This window comes from Giraffa tippelskirchi, chromosome 5 (genome assembly GCF_054371585.1).
Source record: "Giraffa tippelskirchi isolate mGirTip1 chromosome 5, T2T-mGirTip1v1.2.pri, whole genome shotgun sequence".
Classification (NCBI taxonomy): domain Eukaryota; kingdom Metazoa; phylum Chordata; class Mammalia; order Artiodactyla; family Giraffidae; genus Giraffa; species Giraffa tippelskirchi.
The window spans coordinates 35,641,095-35,658,622 of NC_137279.1; the positions used below are offsets into that span (position 1 = coordinate 35,641,095).

Genomic DNA, 17,528 nt, shown 5'->3' on the forward strand with positions numbered 1-17,528 from the left:
ATCAAGTTACCACTATACTTGGCTCTACACTGCTTCTCCATATAGTTTTTTTAAAATCCCAATATATAACTTTGGCCCATCAATAAAAAAATACCTGAGAATCTCTAAAAACATGAAACTTTGTAAGTATTATTTCATTCAAGATTATACATCAAGGATTTTTTTTTTTTGGCAATACTCATTTATATTTTAGCCAGAAACAATTATGCAAACACTAACAACTTATATCAGGAGCCACACAGCATGTAATATCTAAAAAGTTAGACAAATCTTACATTTAATAATTTCACAATTAAAACGGTGTTTTTATTCCCCCAGTAGTAAACCCATATACCAAAACCAAAAAATAATAAAGAAAAAAAGAACCTATCTTCAACTGTGAGGGTAATAAATATTTTTGAAAAGAGAATTTACCATAAGAATCTATTTTGTGCCCACCAAAAATCATGTACCTGAACTTTAAACAAAATTCACGTTTTATTCAGGCTGAAGTAAAATATATCCCATGGAGAAAGGAAAGGTTACCCGCTCCAGTGTTCTGGCCTGGAGAATTCCATGGACTGTACAATCCATGGGGTCACAAAGAGTCGGACACGACTGAGCGACTTTCACTTTCAAACTATACAAAATTGACTTTTTTAACCAAAAATAAAAGCAAGATTTTCTGTATTATTCCTACATACACCACAAAACACTTACTTTTGTAGGTTTTCTAATAAGTTTTAATAAATGACACAATAAAATTAAATTCAACAAGAAAGAAAAAAGTGACACTTAAGTAAAATGACTTCAGTTAGTGCTCAGTGTACACTTCATTTCCTACTTCCCGTCTCTGTAACCTTCTGTGCTGCCTAATACAGCACCACAGTTAAGAGCCATCCTGCCTGACTTGGAATCTGGCCTCTGACACATCGCAGCCGTGTGACCCAGAGCTGGTAAGCAGCAGCTCTGTGCTTGAGCTTCCTCTCTTTAAAAAGGGGTGACAAGAAGTAAACTTACCTCAAAAGGCTGCTGAGGATTAAATGCAAATGCGTATTTTTAGAGTACTTACAACAGTGCAGGGCCCTGAATGCTTTATAAGGGTTATGCATCATGAGTGATATAACAGGACAGAGCTCCACCAACAACAGGGCTGGGTACAGCTGAGAATTCGTAAAGAGAGGCCTGGGGGAGTAGATGCCAGAACTCCTGACTGCAATTGCTTCTCGAAATGAATCAGATGTCAGAGACATGCAAGTCCCCTCAGGAAAATAAGCTAGATGACCCTAGTAAGGTTACTGACAAGGCCCTGAAACGTCACACTGTAAGGAGGAACTGTATATAATAAACAAAGGTGTTGCATGCAAAGTGTGTGTAAATATGTCTATGCAAATACTCAAAAATCTAGTGCTGCACAGAGGAAACCATAGGCTATGCTAAAAATGATTTTAAATCAGGGGAGGGGGGAACAACCAAAAAAAAAAGTTACCTTGGCTACCAGACAGAGACTGTGTGTGTCTTCCTAGCACAGAGCACTTCCTCTACCACGCATCTAATTGGATTTCTCTCTAAAAACCAATAAACGAGTAAAACTAATCAAGAAGGTCTGTTTCTACCACTGACTCAATAGCACAAGCTGCTTCTCAGGTTACTCCCCTGGAAATGGGATGTGGCACTTGAACAGAAAGAAGAGAAATTCAGTTTTTAAATAGCTCTTCAGAGATACCCTTGCATTCATGTACCCCATTTACCATAGTAAATTCAATGTATGGAATGATCTATATGAGCTAATTGAATTTTTCTCTTTTGAGGCAAACAGAACAAACAGATTTTGTTCTGGAAAAACATCAGGCAAAAACCACTCTTTAAAAATTAACTTCACAACATCCTTTTTGACTCTGAGGCAAACAAAGGGAGAAGCAGCCTGTTCCTCTGCCTGTTAAGGACATGACCATGGCCTTGACGTAAAGCAAGAACAGTTCTGATTTGCAAAGTACTGCTGGAAGCCATTGAGGCAGCAGATCTTCAGAGCAACCCTCAATCTGTCCCAGTGAACACTGAGCTTACAATCTTATAAAGTAACTCAAGCTAAAGATTCACTGAAAGTAACACCTAAGCCAAATGAAATCACTTATAAAAGACTGCTCAATATTCTCAACTAAGTCTCTTCAGGTAACTGAAACCTAGGTAGTGCAAGGAAAATCATGAGCTGTAATCACCTATATCAGGGGCCCCCAACTTCTAGAATCTGAAAGCCTGATGATTTAAGGTGGAGCTGATGTAATAATAAAGTGTTCTATAAATATAATGCGTTTGAATCATCCCCAAACCATCCCTTACCTCCTTCCTGCCACAGTCCGTGGAAAAATTGTCTTCCGTGGAACCTGGTCCCTGGTGCAAAAGGCTTAGGGACTGCTGCCCCAGATCCTTGCCGCTCAGAGACCAGGAGCACCAGGAAATAGGTTAGAAAGGCAAGGTCACAGGTGCCCCCAGAACCACTGTATCCAAGCCTGCATTTTAAGCACGATCCTGTGCCCTGCACAGACACGAAAGCTTGAGACACACTGGTCTGGATGCTCTCTTGCTGGTTACATCAAGACAAGGAACACAGTGATGCAATTAAATGTTTTGCCTTTCAATAAGTACAGGCTTTGCAAGGGCAGTCAGGTACCCCTGTGGTACGTGGGGGCTACACACAACCCTTAGCTATCAAGACATTCTCAGAAAGGCTCAGAACCAACCCAAAGGGGACACATGAAATGCTTCCCAGACTCACGACAGGGAGTGAACAAAGACAGGCTGGTACCTGCAAAGCGCAAAGGAGCGTCTTTGTCCAAGGCGATGAGAGGTGGGTCGAGGAGCACGGTGCCGTCGCTCTCCGTAACTAAGCCGTGATATGTGGGCTCCAGCCACGGCTTGTGCTTGTTGACTGTGTTTAAAAACAGAAGAAGGAGAAAGGACATAGGCCAGGTTAGAATCGTTATTTTCAACGCCACCGCTTTTGAAAACACACATCCGTTATCATTAACAATAAAACCCTCATGAGTCTGAAAGGCCACGCTGCTATTTTTTGTGGCCAAGTCTGGTAACAAATGGGATGAACTCCTAAAGAAATGCAGAAATTATCTGAGGCCAACACCCGAAGCAACCAAAAATAAGAAATGAACCATTCTGGAAATTGAAAGAAAGAAAAAGGATTGATGGTTATATGGACAGTATCTCAGACTAACTCATATCACCTCTGTTTTCAGCCAATCCTAGAAGAGTTACAAATAAAAATATGTTATTTTTTGGATTAAAAGATAAAAACTAAACAAGGCCCTACTGTATAGCACAGGAAACCGTACTCAAAATCTTGTAATAAACCATGGGTTTGTTGTTCAGTTGCTAAGTCATGCAACCCCATGAACTATAGCCCACCAAGCTTCCCTGTCCTTCACTATCTCCTGGAATTTGCTCAAATTCCTGTCCACTGAGTCAGTGATGGAAAAGAATATGAAAAAGAATATACAGATATGAGAAAGATATAAAGATAATGTGTACATGTGTATGAGAGAGAGAAAGAATATATATATAAGACCCCATAGACTGCAGCCCACCAGGCTCCTCTGTCCATGGTATTCTTCAGACAAGAATACTGCGATGAGTAGCCATTCCCTTCTCCAGGGGATCTTCCCGACCTAGGGATTAAACTCGGGTCTCCCAAACTGCATGCGTGCTAAGTCAGGCAGATTCTTTATCATCTGAGACACCAGGGAAGCCCACATTTAAGAGTATTTTCTTAAACATATACATATATTTTTAAAGACAGAATCACTGCTGTATACCAGAAACACATTATAAATCAACTACATCTCCAAAAAACAACTTTTTTTTAAAGAGATACAAACCGCTACATATAAAACACATAAGCAACAAAGGTAGACTGTACAGCACAGAGAAATATAGCCATTATTTGATAATAACTTTAAACTGAGTGTAATCTATAAATATACCAAATCACTCTTACACCAGGAACTAACATAATACTGTAAATCAACTATATTTCAATTCTTAAAATGTTATTTCTTTATGATAATAATGGTATTATTTATTTAAAATCAGCATTACAAAAAGAAATGTAAAACAAATGGATGAAACGATTTATGAATATCAAATTACAAATATAATGAATTAAAAGAAAATGATATGCAAAATTTCTGAAAAATGTGACTGAAGACAGTGATCAAGAAAAACCCGCTTTAAAAAATAATAATAATAATAATCTGCTCTGGGATCAGGACAGCCTGGACCCAGAGTCCAGCGCCCTTCTATAATGTGCTGTGTGACCTGGAACACGTAACTGATCTCCTGATCTCAATTTCCTTTTTAAAATAATTATTTTTGGTTCCACTGGGTCTTCATTGCTCCACCTGGACTTTCTCTAGTTGTGGCACTCAAACTTACAGCAGTGGCTTCTCTTGTTGCAGAGCACGGGCTCTAGGCACAAGGGTTTCAGTACTTGCAGCACAGGGGCTCAGTAGTTGTGGCACACGAGCTTAGTTGCTCCGAGGCATGCGGAATCTTCCTAGACCAAGGATCAAACCAATTCTCATCCACTGCACCACCAGGAAGTCCTCAATTTCCTCTTTAGTGAAGCCGGGACCCCCATCCCCAACAACCCACAGGGCTGGGGTAGACAGCTGGAGAAGTGATGTTTTTCCTTCTCAACTGGGCACTAGCACTGCTCCTTTCGTGTTTAGGGTAAGAACACCTGCTCTGACAGCCCGCTGATCTGAGAAAATGAATTGGTGGTTTCTGTCCATTTCCTTTTTCCCCAGCTGTGGCCCCCAGAGGGTCTGTGCTGAGACTTTCCTCTGGTTGAGGCCACCAAGCCCCTCCCTGGGTTCCTCTCTCCACCAGCCTATTTCGAGCTCCTCTCACGTTGGAAACTCCATTTTCCTCTTATTTTCACCTTCTGAGCATTCACATTATAACCTAAGGATATAGATTAACCATGGAATGACTCATGAAGCTGATCTGATTGAAAGGAATGTTGTTGTTCAGTCACTAAGTCATGTCTGACTCTTTGCCACCCTGTGGACTGCAGCCCGCCAGGCTTCCCTCTTCTTCACTATCTCCCAGAGTTTGCTCAAATTCACGTCCATTGAGTCAGTGAGAGGGAAACAATGGAAACAGTGAGGGACTTTATTTTGGGGGGGGCTCCAAAATCACTGCAGATAGTGACTGCAGCCATGAAATTAAAAGACTCTTGCTCCTTGGAAGAAAAGCTATGACCAATCTAGACAGCATATTAAAAAGCAGAGACATTAACTACTTTGCCAACAAAGGTCCATCTAGTCAAAGCTATGGTTTTTCCAGTAGTCATGTATGGATGTGAGAGTTGGGACTACAAAGAAAGCTGAGTGCTGAAGAATTTATGCTTTTGAACCATGGTGTTGGAGAAGACTCTTGAGAGTCCCTTGGACTGCAAGGGTATTAAACCAGTCAATCCTGAAAGAAATTAGTTCTGAATATTCATTGGAAGGACTGATGCTAAAGCTGAAACTCCAATACTTTGGCCACCTGATAAGAATAACTGACTCATTGGAAAAGGCCCTGATGCTGGGAAAGACTGAAGGCGGGAAGAGAAGGGGACGACAGAGAATGAGATGGTTGGATGGCATCACTGACTCAATGGACATGCGTTTGAGCAAGCTCCGGGAGGTGGTGATAGATAGGGAAGCCTGGCGTGCTGCAATCCATGGGGTCGCAAAGAGTCAGACACGACTGAGAGACTGAACTGAACTGAGTCAGTGATGCCATCCAACCATCTCATCCTCTGTCATCCCCTTCTCCTTCTGCCTTCAATCTTTCCAAGCATCAGGGTCTTTTCTAATAAATCGGCTCTTCACATCAGGTGGGTCAAAGTACTGGAGCTTCAGCTTCAGGATCAGTCCTTCCAATGAATATTCAGGGTTGATTTACTTTAGGATTCACTGGCTTGAAACTTTATTTCCACATAGTTGGGGCCTATTTCTTGAATGAACTACCCAGATTCTCTTCGGGCAGTCAACGAGAAGTGACTGAAACTAAATTTAAATGTTTTTAACTGTCTTTCATGCCGTGTGACCGAGATGTGGTCCTACTTTTCTTTGGTTTAAGGATGATGGAACGAGGGGAGACGGTGAGGATCAGAAGCACCTGAGTCCCACCTGCACTCCCACATGACCTACTGAAGAAACAGAGTGCTCACATGTGAAATTCCAAAGGAGCAGCCCTGTGTCTGTGAGGGGGAAGATGAGCGACCTGCTCTCTCCTTAATGACGCCTCCACCCGACATTTTATACAGGGTGCACCCAAACCAACAGCAAGTTCCCTGCCTTCACTTTCAAAGCAAACCCAGAACCACAGGGAGTTGGCTAAAGGGTATAGAGGGTTTCGGTTTTGCAAGACGGAAAGAGTTCCAGCGGTTGACTGCACAACAGTATGAATGAATGAACCCAATACCACTGACTCCAACACTTAAAAATGGTGAAGACGGAAAATTTTATGTTATGGGTAGTTTACCACATTAAAAAAAAAAATTCCACACCCACAAAATGAACCCAGATGTAGCCATTTCTTATCCCCTCTGCTGTCCACTGAGAGCTATTACAAAAGCCAAGTAATGGCCTCCTCCCTGTCTCTTGCACTGACTCGCCCCACAGCAGCTGGGGTACTGCTGTGAACATGAGGTGGCTCAGAGCCTGCGTTCTCAGAACCCATCTACACCAAAGGTCCTGAGGACCCCGAACAACTCTGCCTTAGAAGGGCCCGTCCCGTCTATCTATCGGTAATAATAATCAGTGCTGAAAGTTAAAACCAAAGAAAAGCGTTAGTACTGATATTTATTATTAATTTTCAAAAACAAGCTCATTGTGAATTAACATAATATGTTAATGAAAATAAATATATATTTTAAAACAGAGTTTACCAGGAAGACTGGCAATGCTTTACATTCTGCAAATCCTTTCACAGCCTGGCTTAGCAGAAGACAGCTGTGTTCTCACCACCATTCCTGCAGCCAACAGGCTGCATTACAATGCATCATGCAGCCTCTAGGAAACTCCAATGTGCATTCATGAAAAAATGAGGAAAAAGCAAGTGATGTCTCACTATAATTAAAACAGCTTCAACCTCTCGGATGCCCTGACAAGGTCTCTTGCCTCAGGCCTCTGTTGAAGCGTTTCCTCCTCCAGCGCCAAAGACTCTGCAGGCTGGAACTAAAGAGTCCCCATAACAAAGACCGAAGACCCGGAGTGCCAAAACTAAGACTCGGGGCAGCCAAAAAAAAACAATAAAAGAGATTCCCCCCTCCAATTAAGACAGAGCCTGCTGCTCTGCCCCCCAGCCCCACTTCCTCTTTCTTTCCTCTGCTACTCCTCCTGACCACGAGCAGTCAGCCTGGAACCTTGGGCAGGCTACCTGGCTTCCCTGGGCCTCAGTTTCCCCATCTGTAAAATGGGGACAGCAACAGCACCCACCTCTGAGGTTCCCATGGGATCTAACCCGTCCCATGTAAAATGCTCAGGACAGGGTCAGGCACTCGGCAGATGCCATAAGGGGCTGAGTTGTTGTTAGTTCTCCTGTAAACATACACACACAAAACCAGGGGTTCCAGGAGGGCGTGACCCTTTTTCTCTACTTATTCCCAGGACTTAGGGTCTCATTCCTCAGGAACTATCTAGAAAGTGAGTGAGAATATACCCATAGACAGTACAAATACAGTCGGTGCCCTGGTTTATAAATTCTCTCATAGAGAAGAAAGTTTTAGTGCGGAGAATTGAAAAAAAAAATGTACTGGTGTTTTAGATATTGGGAAGATGTTTAGTTTTTGTTTCTGGCAGTTGGATGTTCCAGAAAAAGGAGACAAGAATTTTGGAGACATCAAAATATTGAGGGATCTGCCTGGATAGATAAGTTGTTGTTAGATTACGAACGGAACTGTTAATAATATGAAAGCAAACCTAGACCACAAAGACTGAAAACTTACAGTGCCTCTGGAAAACGTCCCCTCCTCTCCTAACAGGGAAGTCTCTTAGTTTACTAAGTCTCTCCTGGAACAAGAGACCTTAAGAAGAGAGTTCAGCTGGTTGTGGTACAACCTCCCCTTCTCCTCCAGAAATGCCACCCCCGCCCCAACCCGGGAAGGGTGGGAGGAAAGGACAGTTAGGGGGTTTGGGATGGACATGTGCGTGCTATCATATCTGAAATGAATAACCAACAAGGACCTACTGTACAGCACAGGGAACTCTGCTCAACAGTATATGGCAGCCTGGATGGGAGGGGAGTTTAGGAGGGGAATGAGTACATGCATCTGTGTGGCTGAGTGGCTCGGCTGTTCACCTGAAACTATCACAACATTGTTAATCAGCTCTACTGCAATATAAAATAAAAGTTAAAGGAAAAAAACAAGAAGTAACCCCCAGGACAGTGGTGAGTTAAGTGGCTTGGTGCTCTGCATGGGTCCCACAGTTGGCTGCAGCCTTTGAGAGGAGAGGGTTCCAGACAGCACAGAAAAGAGCCTCACTTTGCAACCAGGCTGAATGCTTTCCCTAACTGCTGAAACTCCTTATCCTCACCAGGTCTTGTTAAACCGTCCTACAAGATAGGCTGGAACACTCGCTGGAGTTACAGATCTAAGACAGATAAACAGGCCATTTTAAAGAAAGTACTCCAGAAACCTCCGCTGTTTGTCACTAATCTCTCATTTTAAAACACAGAAGGCTAGGAACTTCCCTGGTGGTCCAGTGGCTAAGACTCCACGCTCCCAATGTAGGGGGCCTGGGTTCGATCCCTGGTCAAGGAACTAGATCCCACATGCTGCAACTAAGACCCAGCTCAACCAAATAAATAAATACTAAAAGGAAAAAAAAACTCAGAGGCTATTAGTTCAATTTACTATTGATAATGTACTACTAAAAGCAATATTCAATCCCAATTTGTTTTCACATTTAAGATTTTATTAATAAAGTTACAAGCACAGTAAATAAAACTGAAGAACACTATTCCACTATGTGAGTCAATAAAACTCCTGAGACTTAAACTAAGTGGATTTACTTGGTCTAGTAAGAAAGCAAAAAATATCAGGCCAAGCAAACTGCAGAAAATCTGTGATGAATTTCTGGCTACCCTAAGTGGAAAGGCCTGCAGCTGAAAGTGGCTAATGGTTCAAGGGGAATAATAATTGAACAGCTATAGTCCCAGCTCTTTTATTTTTCCCCACTATTCTAATTTTACAACTCAAATTTCTAAATTGCTACTTAAGCTGGTAGTAGAATGAAGAGATTTGGCCAGTTCCACTGACTGAGCTTTTAAATATTTAATAAATGATATTTTTAATATTTCATCACATTCAAGTGCATTATAAAATATTGATGGAAACAAGTGATTGATGTGTCTGTCATCATCCAAAAAAAGATCACAAATAAAGACATTAGACTACTGGCCATAAGTCCAGGAGCAGGTCACCATATTCAGAGTCTTTAGCAAAGTCATTGCATTGCATTCTAGATCATAAAGAAAGCCAACTCAAGTTTGAATGGCATGGCATTAACCAAAATCACAGAATAGCAAGGCTAGCGGTCAAACCTCTGCATGTGTGCTCAGCTGCTTCAGTCGTGTCCAACTCTTTGCAATCCCATCGACTGTAGTCCGCCAGGCTCCTCTGTCCATGGGATTCTCCAGGCAAGAATACTGGGTTGGGTTGCCATACCCTCCTCCAAGGGATCTTCCCAACCCAGGGATCGAACCTGCATCTCCTGTGGCTCCTGCACTGCAGGCAGGTTCTTTACCACTAAGCCACGTGGGAAGCCTGATCAAACCTCTAAGTGTAGGGTGTTCCTGGGGTAGGTACCTATCATTTTAGGATATGGCTAGTTTTTATGATTGTGGTAGATTTTAATCATTAGAAACTGCCACTAATTGAAAAATTAAAATGAAAAGAATACAGCAGTCAACTCCAGGGTTAACCTGAAATATAAAATTTATGTCTCCCTAGCATTGGGTTGGCCAAAAATTCATTCGGGTTTTCCATACCCAATATATCCCAACTCTCTGGACTAAAAAGAATGGCCCCTTATCCAGGTCACACGAGTCACAGACCCAAGCAAGGTGGTTTCAAAGCCTGTGTGTAGTGGCCTTGACATCAACCCAGCACCACAAACAATTGCCTTCTGACTTCTTTGGTTATAAAGAGAAATCTGTTTTTCAGAAATCACTGTTTGAGGTGTGACTCTCCTCACTCCAGAACACCTAGCTTGGTCATATAGGGAAGATATTGACATCATAACATATAATGACAGGTGACTTAGTTTTAAGAGTCTGTAGGCATCTCCTGTAAATCCTAGATGATGTTACATGTTTTATTTGCAGATTCAATGTTTAACCGCAATTCATCAAAAAAATCTGCAATTAACGAACACTGCCACTAGGTGGCAACATGGCTCAGTGGTAAAGAATCCACCTGCCAAAGCAGGAGACTCAGAGGAGAGGCGGGTTTGATCCTTGGGTCGGAAAGATCCTCTGGAGAAGAAAATGGCAACCCACTCTAGTATTCTTGCCCGGAAAATTCCATGGACAGAGGAGACTGGTGGGCTACAGTCCATGGGGTCGCAAAGAGTTGGACATGATTAAGCGGCTGGGCACAGGACAGGCTTTGATTAAAAAATTCAGCTCTTACCAAGGAATGGGAATGTAATCTGAGTTAGCAGGCCCTTTGTTAAAGATGGGGGCTTCCCTCGCAGCTCAGTTGGTCAAGAATTGGCCTGCAATGCAGAAGACCCACGTTCACTCCCGGGTGGGGAAGATCCCCTGGAGAAGGAAACGGCAACTCACTCCAGTATTTTTGCCTGGAGTTGTTAAAGATGATACACATAGACAGATGTCATAAATGATATGAGTATAAAATATCCACCGGATTTTTTTCTCAAAAATACTGAGAATATTAAATATTCTGAAATATTCATAGTCCCCTAATCAAAATATACTGCCTCAGTCATAAACTGTTATTTAAATTAAATCATCCCTGATTCTTCAAAGTAGCTTAACATCAAAGGTCCCCTTGGCTTCCCATCATCACTGACTTGGAGTTTACTCTAAGACATCTTCCTTGAACACCTATTACGCATGCACACATTGCAAGGAGCTGGGCTCTCAGGAAATCAAGTCACAAGCTTGGGGGCACACAAACGTGTCAACATTCTACATTCTAGACGATGTGGCTACAATGAAGGGGTTATGCGGTGTACCAGGAACTTCATCAGTCAGTAGGAGCCAAGATGACAGAGGAGCCACCATCACCAACGTGGCAATGCCCCCTGCAAGAGGAAGGACAGGGCTCTGAAGAGTTTCCCAGTGGAGCTGAACCTGCCGCCCAGAAGGGACACAAGCAGCTCCTAACTCATGGCCAGAACCAGCCACACAGCCTCATGAAAGCTCCCGGGGGTAGGGAGGTGCCATTCTACCCTGTGTCTGGTGAGAGACCTTGGAATACCTGAGGTCAACTCTAGGAAGTTGAGTCCTCCCACTGGAAGTACCAGGGGAGACCCTATTCCCCAGGAATAGCTCTAACCAGACAACAGGTTTCTTGGGAGTGAGAGTATTTTATCAGAATAAAGATACATATAAAGGTTCCTTTAAAAACTCAAAGCAAGGTTTCTGTATGATCCAGCAATCCCACCCCCTCAGCACGTATCTGGACAAAACTATAATCTGAGAGGATACATGCACCCCAGTGTCCACAGCAGCACGGTTTACAACAGCCAAGACGTGGGAGCAACCTGAACGTCCACGGCTACGTAAGTGGATAAAAATGCGCTACATGTACACAGTGGAATATTACTCAGCCATAAAAAGCAAGAAATGACATTTGCGGCAACATGAATGAACCTAGAGATTATTGTATTAAGTGAAGTGAATCAGACAAAGACAAATATCACATGACATTGCTTATGTGTAGAATCTAAAAGATTTATACAAATGAATGTTATTTATAAAACAGTAACAGACTCACAGACATAGAAAACAAACTCATGGTTGCCAAAGGAGAAAGTGTTAGTCATTCAGTCATGTCCAACTCTTTGCAACCCCATGAACTGTAGCCCATCAGGCTCCTCTGTCCATGGAATTCTCCAGGCAAGAATACTGGAGTGGGTAGCCATTCCCTTCTCCAGGGGATTTTCCCAATCCAAGGATTGAACCTGGGTCTCCTGCATTACAGGCAGATTCTTAACCATCTGAGCCATCAGGAAAGTCAAAGGGGAAGGGGGGGTTAAATCAGGAGTTTGGGGATTAACAGGTACATCCTACTATATATATATAAAATAAACAACAAGGACCTACCGTACAGCACAGGGTACTATATTCAAAAACAAGACCGGGAGCAGACTGTGGCTCAGATCATGAACTCCTTATTGCCAAATTCAGACTTAAATTGAAGAAAGTAGGAAAAACCACTAGACCATTCAGGTATGACCTAAATCAAATCCCTTATGATTATACAGTGGAAGTGACAAATAGATTTAAGGGACTAGACCTGATAGAGTGCCTGATGAACTATGGACAGAAGTTCGTGACATTGTACAGGAGACAGGGATCAAGACCATCCCCATGGAAAAGAAATGCAAAAAAGCAAAATGGCTGTCTGAGGAGGCCTTACAAATAGCTGGGGAAAGAAGAGAAGCGAAAAGCAAAGGAGAAAAGGAAAGATATTCCCATCTCAATGCAGAGTTCCAAAGAATAGCAAGGAGAGATAAGAAAGCCTTCCTCAGCGATCAATGCAAAGAAAGAGAGGAAAACAACAGATTGGGAAAGACTAGAGACCTCTTCAAGAAAATTAGAGATACCAAAGGAACATTTCATGCAAAGATGGGCTCAATAAAGGACAGAAATAGTAAGGACCTAACCGAAGCAGAAGATATTAAGAAGAGGTGGCAAGAATACACAGAAGAACTGTACAAAAAAGATCTTCACGACCCAGATAATCACGATAGTGTGATCACTCATCTAGAGCCAGACATCCTGGAATGTGAAGTCAAGTGGGCCTTAGAAAGCATCACTACGAACAAAGCTAGTGGAGGTGATGGAATTCCAGTTGGGCTATTTCAAATCCTCAAAGATGATGCTGTGAAAGTGCTGCACTCGATATGCCAGCAAATCTGGAAAACTCAGCAGTGGCCATAGGACTGGAAAAGGTCAGTTTTCATTCCAACCCCAAAGAAAGGCAATGCCAAAGCATGCTCAAACTACCGCACAACTGTACTCATCTTACACGCTAGTAAAGTTGTGCTCAAAATTCTCCAAGCCAGGCTTCAGCAATACGTGAATTGTGAACTTCGGATGTTCAAGCTGGTTTTAGAAAAGGCAGAGGAACCAGACATCAAATTGCCAACCTCCAATGGATCATCGAAAAAGCAAGCGAGTTCCAGAAAAACATCTATTTCTGCTTTCTTGACTATGCCAAAGCCTTTGACTGTGTGAATCACAATAAACTGTGGAAAATTCTAAAAGAGATGGGAATACCAGACCATCTCACCTGTCTTTTGAGAAACCTGTATGCAGGTCAGGAAACAACAGTTAGCACTGGACATGGAACAACAGACTGGTTCCAAATAGGAAAAGGAGTATGTCAAGGCTGTATATTGTCACCCTGCTTATTTAATTTATATGCAGAGTACATCATGAGAAACGCTGGGCTGGAAGAAACACAAGCTGGAATCAAGATTGCTGGGAGAAATATCAATAACCTCAGATATGCAGATGACACCACCCTTATGACAGAAAGCGAAGAAGAACTAAAGAGCATCTTGTTGAAAGTGAAAGAAGAGAGTGAAAAAGTTGGCTTAAAGCTCAACGTTAAGAAAACTAAGATCATGGCATCTGGTCCCATCACTTCATGGGAAATAGATGGGGAAACAGTGTCAGACTTTATTTTTTTGGGCTCCAAAATCACTGCTGATGGTGATTGCAGCCATGAAATTAAAAGATGCTTACACCTTGGAAGGAAGGTTATGACCAACCTAGATAGCATATTTAAAAGCAGAGACATTACTTTGCCAACAAAGGTCCGTCTAGTCAAGGCTATGGTTTTTCCAGTGGTCACATATGGATGTGAGAGTCGGACGGTGAAGAAAGCTGAGGGCCGAAGAATTGATGCTTTTGAACTGCGGTGTTGGAGAAGACTCTTGAGAGTCCCTTGGACTGCAAGGAGATCCAACCAGTCCATCCTAAAGGAGATCAGTCCTGGGTGTTCTTTGGAAGGACTGAGGTTGAAGCTGAAACTCCAATACTTTGGCCACCTCACATGAAGAGTTGACTCATTGGAAAAGACCCTAATGCTGGGAAGGATTGGGGGCACGAGGAGAAGGGGACGACAGAGGATGAGATGGTTGGATGGCATCACTGACTCGATGGACATGGGTTTGGGTAAACTCCGGGAGTTGGTGATGGAGACTGAGGCCTGGCGTGCTGCGATTCATGGGGTCGCAAAGAGTCGGACACGACTGAGCAACTGAACTGAACTGAACTATATTAAATATCTGGTAACAACCTATGACAGAATCTGAAAATATATGTGTGTAACTGAATCATTTTGTTTTGCACCTAAAACACAAAAGGGTAAATTAACTATACTTCAATTAAAATAGTTTTAAAAACACATATAAGGTAGAAAGGTAGAAAAATATATGGCTCATTCTAGGACTAGCAACACAGTCATGAACATGTGGCTCTGAGTGTGTAAGGAGGGGCTGGGCTGCGATTTAGGGGCAGATGTTTATCTATTCTGTACCTATTTCTGCATCCTAACAGTGAGCATTTCTCTTCTGCTCCACCCATGAGTTCTCTCAATTTTCTGAACAGTTGTTTGGTCACTTAGTTGTGTCTAACTCTTTGGCAACCCCATGGACTGTAGCCTGCCAGGCTCCTTTGACCATGGGATTTCCCAGGCAACCAGTAAAGTGGGTTGCCATTTCCTTCTCCAGGGAATCTTCCCAACCCAGGGATCAAACCTGGGTCTCCTGCATTGCAGGCAGATTCTTTACCCCTGAGCCACCAGGGAAGCCCCCTTTAGACAGTAAGAAGCTGGAACTTTGGGATCAGACAGAACTTAATAAGTGAGTTCTGTTTCTTAACTCACTCTGTAACTAGGGGCAGATTGTTGGAACTATTCTGTATCTGGTTCTGCATCCTAGTAAGGAATGAGATCACCTGTCACAACCTTGTGTTGAGGATTACAAGTGAGGTAAGTGAAGGGTCCACTCTATGCCTGACACATGGGTATCCAACAAATATTTGTTGATAAAGTAATCGTAAGCAAAGGGTATATTTTAGAAGTAACAACGAGTGCAAAAGGACCAGAGCTTAGGAGGCTCAGGAGGTGTTCCCATGACAACCTTCCTGTCACCATCTCCCTGAACACGATGTGCAGTGAAAGGAAATCCCTGTAGCCCCGGACCCAGGTGTAATTTCATCCCCTCTACTCAGCAAAAGGATAGAGAGGAATATTATACAGAGTGAACTGTTAGGTGTGAAACAACAACAGTGAAAAAACAACGGACTTTTTACCAGAAGAGGAAACTTTCTAATCAACCAAAGTAACAGTGCGTGGAATTTATAAACAACAGCTCTCCTTTCCAGCTGAGGTTATTCCTGGTAACGGTTCTGGCTAATACAACATGGATTTCCTCTGACTTTGTAAAATACGTTTTTAAATTACTCTTTTTCTAAAACTGAACATGTTCAAAGAATAACTAAACAAACCGTGTAGGCAGGTCTAAGAGCCTCTTCATCACAATTCCCAAGTAAATTTAATGTTAAATAAAGTGTCTGAAAAATCTGTGTTAGATATTGTTTAGATGAGGGTTTTCAACCTCAGCACGGCTGTCATTCTGAGCAAGATATTTCCAGGTGTGGCTCATCCCATGCATCGCAGGATGTTCAGCAGCATCCCTGGCCTCCACCCACTAGATGCTGGCAGCATCTCTGCAGCTGTGACAACCAAAAACGTCTCTAGCCTCTGCCAAGATTCCTCCGGGGGCAAATGCCTTCCCCAGCTGCCACAGAGCCACTTAGACCTACCACCTTAAGGAAAGCCAAGGTTTTCCACGTTAAAATCATTTAAGGGGTTCAAAAATAGTCAACTTTACAAACTGTGTGTACACCATCAATGGTGAAATCATTTCTAAAATAAAATCACCTTTCAGTGTAAAATAAATCCTTGAGCAAACAAGCAATTAATCTTTTTAATGGTACAGTGAAACACGGCTTGTATTTATTCACATTTCATGTTCACCTACTGTGAATATGCAGCCCTACAAGTGAGATGGTGCCATCTTATAAGAGGAGAGGACGGTGACCTGCCTGCAGCACCTGTGGTTCTGTGTGTCGGGGATCAGGATGCGTGTTACGAGGTGAGACCAGAGAGTAAGCAAGAGTTGAAGGGGAAGAGCATGGATACCCTTCTCCCAAGTTCAAAATGCCGAGGGGGAAGCAACAGAGACAGGAGCAAGGGAGAGAGATGGTAAGGGAAGACTAACAGCCTCAGGATGAGGGGACAGGAAGGGGCAAGAATGCAATGCGGAAACCAGTTAAAGACGCTGGCAGCAGGGACAAGATAAGAAACAACAAGGGGCTGACCCAAGACTGTGGTTTGGCATCTCGGCTTCCACAGCACATGGTAGATGGGACAGCTGTTCCCCTCCTGGATTGAGAGTTAAGGAGGGACAATGGCTGGGGAGAAATACAGGGAAAGGGGCTTCTCTCTCAGATTCTCTTCCTTCTTTCCATTGTTCAACCATCCATCGTCCATCCATTGATCCATCTGTCCATCTCTCCACAGTCAATCCATCATCAACCTATCCACTGTCCAACATCCATCACCTATCCATCCACAATCCATCCATTCACATTCCATCCATCCACAGTCCACCTATCCATCATCCATCATCAATCCATCATCCATTTCCACTGCCCATCCACTCATCACTCATCCACCCATACATACATACATCGTCCACCCATCCACAGGCCATCCATTCATCTTTATTGAGCCACAGGTAGTCTTCTAAGTGCTAAGGAAACAGTGGTGAATAGAATACCTCCTGCCCTTGTAGAGCTTATGTTATGGTTGATTAAAATATTAATTTTAAGCACATTCTGCAAAGGAATTCTTAGGGAACAAAATCACACTTTCTACTATTCCAACTTTTTCAAGCAAGGAGCCCTTCTAATTATCCCTTCAAATTTCAAACAAGGTTTTTAATTGTTATAAAATATGCATTTATCATCTCAACCAGTTTTAACTGTACCACTCAATGGCATTAAGTACATTCAAACCCAGGACACTTTTCAGCCTGCAAAACTGAAATTCTGTCCCCATTAAACAGATTCTCCATTCCCTCATGCCAGCCCCCAGCAACTATCAGTTTACCTTCTGCTTCTTATGACCACTCTAGGTACCTCAGAAAAGCATATATTTGTACTTTTATGATTGATTTGCTTTCATTAACATAATGTTCTCAAAGTTCACT

The 17,528-nt window shown here is 42.7% G+C and overlaps 1 protein-coding gene across 13 annotated transcripts in view; it reads right to left on the reverse strand.

The window, feature by feature from the left end:
- Positions 1 to 17,528, reverse strand: part of CLSTN1 (calsyntenin 1) — a 77,825-nt gene that overhangs the window by 37,455 nt on the left and 22,842 nt on the right. For all 13 annotated transcript variants that reach the window (XM_081489340.1, XM_081489338.1, XM_081489341.1 and 10 more), the window contains exon 2: positions 2,786 to 2,908. In XM_081489340.1, coding sequence (XP_081345466.1) covers positions 2,786 to 2,908 — 123 coding nt within the window. The remainder of the gene's footprint in view (positions 1 to 2,785; positions 2,909 to 17,528) is intronic.